At 41.6% G+C, this 8,367-nt stretch overlaps 1 protein-coding gene across 1 annotated transcript; it reads right to left on the reverse strand.

Moving 5' to 3' along the window:
- Window positions 1-478: 478 nt before the first annotated feature.
- sap30l (sap30-like) lies at window positions 479-7,723 on the reverse strand. Its single transcript, XM_083889315.1, has 4 exons — window positions 7,006-7,723; window positions 5,585-5,707; window positions 5,377-5,475; window positions 479-2,637 (listed from the first exon to the last, which is right to left on the reverse strand). The coding sequence occupies exons 1-4, from the start codon at window positions 7,189-7,191 to the stop codon at window positions 2,509-2,511; spliced, it is 537 nt and encodes a 178-aa protein (XP_083745441.1). The 5' UTR covers window positions 7,192-7,723; the 3' UTR covers window positions 479-2,508.
- Between the last annotated feature and the right edge of the window lie 644 nt (window positions 7,724-8,367).

Raw genomic sequence — 8,367 nt, forward strand, 5'->3', positions numbered from 1 at the left:
AAATAAGACAAGTACCTTGTTTGTTTGCGGATGAAATGACCTTTGGCGGTGTTTTGGCGAAAGAAAGATGAAAAATTCATGAAAAAGCAAATGAGGTTTGGTTCGAGGGGTCAACAGTGACACCCTGTGGCCATAGGCTGACACTGTAACAGCACAGAAAGTGAAGGATCGACACAAAAACGTTGATTTTAATTCAATTTTTTTTTCTTTTTAAATCAAAAAGGTCCAGTGAGTGGGACTGAACACAATATTTATCATAAATTATTAATAATTATTACCGTTATTTTACCATTAAAAAAAGGAAGAAATCATCAATTATATCACACAAAAAACAAGGTATTTGCCAAAATAAAAGCGATGTCATGCAGATATTCACCTTTTAGGTGGCACTAAATCCCACACACTGGTCCAGGAAATCTGTGAATAAACAAAAGACGAGACAGTTTCTTCTTCTCCTTCTGTACAATACATTTATCTTTATTTTTTATTATAATTATCACCATGAGGAGCAGTAAGCAGTCAGATTATTTAAATATGTGTCTTTAAAAAAGAAAAAATTAATTTCTAATACAATAATTGTGTTAATGTTTGGCGGCCTACGTGTTAATAAAGTTGGGTGTTTGTCCGTCTACGAGACGCTAAGAAACCTACGAGCAAAAAATGAAAATACAAACAAAAGAAACTCGGTTTAGTTTTTTACAAAAACGTAAATGTGTTGAGACAGCAGAAGAGGATGATGGGAAAAAAAACTGCGCGTACACATTCACCGTTTAAAAAAGGCGGAGTAAAAGATGATTGAAATGAACGCTTCGGGACTGGTCGCCACCTACTGGTCATTTCTCATTATGACAGCTTCTGTTTGGACACTTGTGGGCGGGGCTTTTGTTGTATTTCATACAAAAGGAAAGAAAACGGTTATTTTTGAACATTCGGTGCCAGGTTAGCGTCGAAATCACACATTTGCGAATTTTCCGTTGCGTCAAAATTCCACAATTTTTGTGTTTTTAAATAAATCGAGGCGTATCTTAATTATTAAAACGCTCACATACTCTCATTTTTGTGAGGACGCGACTGCTTTTAAAGGGATAGTTCAGGATTTCCGACGACACTTCAACCAATCAGGAGCCAGCGCTACACAAAGAGGCGGAGCCTCCTGGTTAAGAAGCTACAGGCTGTAAATAAACTGTGAAAAATAAAATAAAAATAAAATAACCCTAAACAAACTTTATACAACCTGTAGAATTAGGACTCAAATAAAAAGAAAGGAAATTAACTACTACATACATATATATATAAAAATGTATGTATATATATATATATATGTATAAAAAGACAGAAAATACCTACCAACACCAGCAGTGCACAAAGAAATCATTAAATTACGTGTGTGTTTATGCGCTTTGACACCAAGTGGTTGGAAAAAGACGGTTTTGTCGATTTTAAACCGATATTTCAAATGTTCTGAGCCCGTTTACCGATAAAAAGCAGATTTTAGCCACTTATTAAAGGTCTAGTTTGTCTACAACATCCAAAAAAAACCAAAAAATCTCACTGAAACTCAAATTTGTCACCGTCACACTCTCCCACACCAAACCTCATAGAGAAAATCAGCAATTTTAGCACCTGGGGACACAGGAGGTGCTGGTCCATTGCTGCCTCGTGTGGTCACTTTGTGCTACTTTAGTGAAACATTTGAAGCTACTGAAGAGGGCAGAAGTGGATTGACAACTCCTGTGTGCTGTGATCTTATAATGGGTGGTTTTCTCTATGGGGTTTGGTGTGGGGAACAAACTTCGGTTTCTGTGGCGGAAAAGACAGAGTAACGGTAAAATGAAGTCGCAAACGTGGTCTTAAGACGCCATAGATTTAAGATGATGTCGATAAACTCTCCTTTAACCTTTCTTAAATGAGGGCACTCTTTCTGAGCCAGAGTAGGTGGCGCCATTTTCTTACAATTCAGGACAAAAAAAAGCATAATTTCAGCTTCTGTTTGGCACAGGGAGACAGACAGTGAATGTGGTAACAGTCAACCTCGGCAAAGACAACAAAAAAAAGAACGAAAAATAATCCCAAAATTGTTTGTTTTTAACACTTAAGGCAGCTCTAATATTGTACATTTGCACGTTTCTTTAAACGGGGACGCGGGTTTTTGTACATATGGACAACACGTGACGGCACGGTGACACGGTAAAAACCCTGCGCAGATACAGAAAGACAAAGTCCTGGTCCTCAACAGTCAGTCAGTCAGCAGGAAACAGGAAATACCTTTCTCTGGACCAGGGTCGACCCGCTGCGACGTCACGTGACTCGTGTTGGTTTGTGTGAAAATGAGCAAAAGTGATCTCGTCCCACCCTCGAAATCATCCTCTCCTTTTATAATTACTATTAATATTAAATGTTCAGCTTTAAAGAGTTCAGCTGAGGAGTGGAACGGACACAGCGCTCGCCTGCCGTTTGTCGAATTGCTGAAGGTGTCGTCGTCGTCGTCGTCGTAGCTGTGGGAGGAGTTTAGTCCAGCGGTTTGCCCGCGTCGCCTTTCTGGTCCAAGCGGCTCTTGCTGCTCTTCACCATGTAAATAAAGTAGGTGAGCGTCTCCTTCTCGTTCACCGGGATGTTCCTGAAGTGACGACTCACCGTCTGCAGGAGGAAGGAAGGAAGGAGGTGAGATCAGAAGCTCAGGGAAACGACGTTACCAATCAAAAAAGACGCTAAAAGACAAACAAATGATCGTAATATCATTCAAACAGAAACAAACTTCAGTCCATAAAATAGAAAACATGGATGTAATAATGTTCACATTTGGTCCAGTTTCCAGTCTGCAGCCAATAAAAGAACGATTCGGCTTCCACGGCTAAAATTCAAGGGCTTTCCAGGACCAATTCCCTCCAAAATGAAATGACAGAATGTGTTGAATGTTTTGTCTTCGTCTACGTCGGCGTCCGCCTTTATTGTCTTCGAGATCTCGGATAAAGTTTTTCCATCGTCGTTTGCTCATGGAATTACGCGGAATCTCACGGGTCGCAACACCACAAGCAATTACTAGCAAGTTTGTCCTGTGTCGGTCTTAGTCTACATATGTTAAGCAACGCAGGGCTGGAAAAAGGAAGACATTGACATAAATATCAACGCCCGGCTCGGTACGCAGGGTTTCCACACCTAAAATTCAAGGGCTTTCCAGTTCCAATTCCGCCAAAATTCACAGACAGAACGCGTTGCTTACGCAGCTGATCTGAGACAAAGTCTGCAATGACACAACGCTGCTAGTAATTACGACGCCACGTTTGTCCTGCTTTAGGCCGAAGTCTACGTACGCCGAGCAACGCGGGGCGTGAAACAGTAGGTGGCGTCGCAACAAACGAGGGAGACATTGACCGAAATATAAACGCAACTTCTTTTTTGCGCAAATTTAACGGTAAATTTCACAAACTTTTAAGGACTTCAAGGACACAGTGGTGACCCTCTATACGTCGGAAAAGTACCAAAACAACCAACAACTATTCGATGACTAAATTATTTTGATTATCGATAATCGGTTTGAAGCTTTTCTCATAATTAAAACAAGATTTCTAGTTGTTTCAGCTTCTTAAATGTTTGTTTCTTTGTACAACATAAAGAAATCATGAAAACTCAATAATTTAGGTTTGTGGACAAAAACATCCTTATTTCCAGGTTTGAAAACACTGATGAACTTTGTTTTTAACATTTTATGAACCGAAAACAATAATAAAATCGTTAGTTGCAGCCAACGCCAACCATTCCATTCTTTGGCAACCCTTTTCTTGAAGTATGGGGACACTTTTTTTAATCTAATCCAATTACAAAGGCTTCTTAAAGGTAAATAAGCTCTGCTTTCTTTGCGTCATATAACAAAGAAACCGTGAAGAAACTGAATACTTGACGTTTTTTTTTGACTTTTTAGGGACCAAATAAATGAAAAATCAATAAATGAATCGAGAAAACGGAGTAGAGTTGGTAATAAAGTCTGGACTGAACTGAGGTTTGGTTCAGCCGCGGTGAGTAATGGCTGCGTGGATTTATAACGTAACATCGGGGAGAAGGAAAACAAACATCCTGTAACGGCGCTCAGCCACAGCTGTTGACTCGGGTGGTTATTAATGACGTGAGGAGCTCATTAAAGGGAGGCTCTGAACCCTGACTTAACAGCCGGGGGGGAAACATTCAACTTACATTCATACATCCGCCACACCCCCCCCCCACACACACACACGTACAGAGGTGTTTGTGAGGAGCCAGCTGCAGCGACTCCACCTGCCCCGCTTCACCTCCTCCTCCACGCTAACAATCACTCGTGTGGACAGGGGCTGCCGCGACACCACGTATATCACAGAGAAGTGAGTAACACGGGGGCACAGGGGGTGTGTCGGGGGGGAAGGTGCTGTTAAACTCATTACTGGACTTGGTTTGAGTCGCCCTGTCCTTTCCCCCCACAGATTTCAATATTGTCGAGCAGGTTAGCAAAAGAAATCGGACAAAATTTGACCGAATGTACCTCTTGAGTCGTTCTTTTGAAAAATCCCACGAGCCACGTAAATTTAAAAAATATGCCGACCATTTTTAAAGTGTCTTTTACAACAGAATGTTATTTCCTGGGTCGATTTCAGTGTCAAATGACTTGTTTGTTTATTTCCCCATGAGCAAATTATTTGACCATTTTTGTACATTTGTAATCAAGGTTTGTTGGAATAATGTTGTGTTTGTGCATATTTGGTACATTACTTTAGAAACTATTCTGAGTAAATGGCAGAAAGATATAAAAAGGATTTTTTGATTTATTAATTAGAATTTTTACCTTTCATTTAGCACTAAAATCACTGAAATCGGTCCAAATTAGCCAGGTAAATTTCAAAAAAGTGGCCATCAATGACCCTTTTAAAGATGGCCGCCGTCTTATAGATCAGAATTTCATTTCCTGGGCCAATTTCAGTGATTTTGGTGTTAAATGACATGTAAAAAGTCTAATTAATAAATCAGAAATCCTTCCCCAAAACAATCCCAGTCTATAATGTACAAAATATGCACACACAACGTTATTCCAGCAAAACGTTTACTACAAATGTACAAAATGGTCAATGCATTTGCTCACGAGGAGCTGAATCCTTGGATTACAACTGTAAATATAATTTGTAGAGCGTGGCATACGACAAACAAGTCATTTGACACTGAAATGGGCCCAGGAAATGGAATTGTGTTGCAAAAGAAGCTTTAAAAATGGCCGTCATTGGGATTTTACAAAAGAATGACCCAAGATGTACATCCAGTCAAATTCTGGTGCTTCTTTCCACTGGGAAAAAATGCAATAATCTGCCCTACTAATACATTTTACAAAGAGCAAAAAGAATGACGGTGTGCTCGTACCTCTGCCAGCTGAGCCTTGTTCAGACCCGGTCTGGTCTGCAGCTTGTAGTGTCGCTTGTAGCGTCTCAGCGTGTTCACCTGCAGCTGGAAAAGGTCGACCTGAAAACACGAGCGGAGACTGGGTCAGAAGCTCGGTCTGCCAGAGGATTTTAAAGATCCCGGGAGAAGCTGCAGCCATAGACGTGTCAAATAAATAACGTCACATTACCTCGGGCACCTCCACGTCGTGGTCCGGGGATTCCCCGCCGTCGTCGCTGGTCTTCCTCTTCCTCTTGTTGCGGACGCTCTGGATAAAGTTCTTGTGGAAATCGCAGATGTAGAGGTGTCGCACCTGGAAAAGAAAAACAACAAGCGTTGAAGGAGAAGTTGACAATAATAAGTCTGTAATGTACTGTAATGTGTTTTTGGTAAGAACTACTACTATTCATAACAAACACACACTCAGGATGGACTCGTCGTTTTATAAACTGCTAAGTGAAACTTGTCTCGCTGCCACGGCTAAAAGTACAACAACAACAAACTCCTGTCCTCTGCTGACCCGCACTCGACATGTCACCTGCTGCAGGGTGCTTTTTACATGGTGGTTTTATTTTATGGTGTGTCTTGTAATTTGAACAATTTCAAGCATACACGTTAATGCACCAGACACATTTAACGCCGCTTTTCTCCTATTTTATCTTTTGGCCAATTAACAAACATCGATCTCTGTCTGTAACAACATCAATTTCACCAGCGCTATAATACCGTGGTGTCTTTCCTCGTGACTTACTATTCACTCAGTCAGTTTGATGCGATTGCATTATATCCATTATTTTCCAATAACAAACATGGATCCGGTCTGTGACGTCTCGTGTTCGTGCTGCAACTTTCTGTCAGTCATTTTACTCGTTTGGTTTTGTAAAATGTCAATGTATTTGTGTCTTTTTTCCACAGTCTAAAATGATTCAGTTTTGATGATTTCTGTGTCAAATGGAGCAAAGAAAGCAGAAAATATTCATTTATTTAAGAAGCTGAAAACTTTGAAAGCTTGTTTTGGTTGCTTAAAAAACACTCAAACTGATTATCAAAATAGTTTTTACACATATGTGTATATGTACATATATATATATATATATTATGTATATATAATTATTATAATAATAGGAATACATAGGAATACATACTTCCTACGGGCAATGCACTGGTACCCTGTAAACAAGCCCACCCAGGGTGATATAAACAAGTTTAAAGGGTCCGTGTACCCGCCGCTGGAACGCCTCTGACGGGCTGCATCTCCCCAAACTTCCCCGCTCCGGAGAAAACAGCCATTTTACAAACTTGATCTCCTGCTGTTCCGCACGTCGCCCGGGCAGCTAGCATTGCTAATGCTAACCTGACATTTAAAACCGGATTGAGCTGCACCGAAGAACAACAACACCACAGTCAACCGTGAGAGTAGCTCCAGAGGAAAGGAGAGGAGGAGGGGGAACATCTCAACAACACGTCCCTCTGTTGATCCACGTTCACTAAACACGGCTAACTAGCATTAGCTGACAGCTGGGGAGACACTTTGCCCCTAAACAAGAAAGTGAACTTCCAGCTCAGTGTTACCGTCAAAATAAACACCGATGTTATTGTTGTATCACTTACGCTCTTGTCGATGTCAAGTTTGAGTTTCTTCTGGGAAATGCTCTTCTGGATCCTCTTGCTAAAGGAGGCGTTTCCAGCTGAGCGGCCGCAGCGCTCGCCGTCATCTATGAGGCAGCAGCTCTGTCCGTAAAACGGCGGAGCCGGCGGCCCGTCGTGGCTGTCCTCCTCCGTGCTGAACCCGTTCATCGTGTCGCGGGGCTCACTGTGCACGATCGGTTCCCCCCAAAAAATATAGCAGACTCGGAGTCTCCGGTTCAGCCGCTGTCTCTTTGTGAGAGACGATCCGTTAGTGGCGCTAGCTAGCTACTATGCTAGCCCGGCTAACTTGTTTGCTTCGCGAGCAGAAGAACAGCTTAGGTTGTTTGTTATTATTGTTATTACTATTATTGTCCACACTCTGATAACTTATAAAGAAAGTCTCCGGTTAGACGCACACCTTCGCTAGATTAACGCAAAAAACAAATACAAAACTAGCTACCGCAAGCTAGCTCCGGCATAAGCAGAACCGCAAGGTGGCTTCAGCCGCCGCAAACGATCGGAATTCCTGTGGGGAGACCGCGGCTGTTTGTCCCGGCAACAAGCCTCGACTTCTCGGCCAGACCCCGCGCGTGACAACAATCTGACACGGCCCTGAGCTCAAAGACGGCAACCGGCGACACGAGACGACGCAACTTTGTCGGAAAAACGTACATTTAAACAACCCAGGCAACTGCAACAATCGCGGTACTCTAACAGCTCGTACAATGGGACATGCTTCGCGTCGGTGGCGGAAGCTCCCATCCCGGCCCGCGATTGGTCCGTTTTTCACTAGGGCGGTCCCTGCGTTCAAAGTCCGCGTCCTGATTGGCTGAAGGCGACATCCATCTTGTTTGTGTGGCTCTTCCTGTATCATGCGACGTCATCATCGTGTGTTGTTTAAACTGACTGAGGTTTCAGGCCAATCCCAACTGTTGAAACTGCCCCCGGTGGACAAACGCGGTATTACAATAAGTGCTTTTGACTGTTTACTTTGAACATTGACATCTTTAAGTGTTGATGTTTGTGTTTTCTGTCTCACTTCACATCTTTTTTGGTGTGACATATATAATTGGATTGCTTTAAAAATTTAAGATGTACTGCCTCTTATTTTTAAATTATATGATATTCTCTTTTATTTAGATTATCTAACTGTGGCTGTTTCTGACACCATTAATGTTATTTTCCTCTTGGGTAAATATAATATCCATTGTGCAAAATGGAGGAACTCTAAAACTTCCTTTTCTTGTTTCAATAATGAGTTTAAGTTATTTAAGTTATTAAGTTATTCTTCGTCCCTTAAAAAGACAAACAACAAGTATGCAAAAAAAAGTTTAAATATTTCTC

Source organism: Microchirus variegatus, assembly GCF_963457635.1.
Source record: "Microchirus variegatus genome assembly, chromosome: 5".
NCBI classification, from domain to species: Eukaryota; Metazoa; Chordata; class Actinopteri; order Pleuronectiformes; family Soleidae; genus Microchirus; species Microchirus variegatus.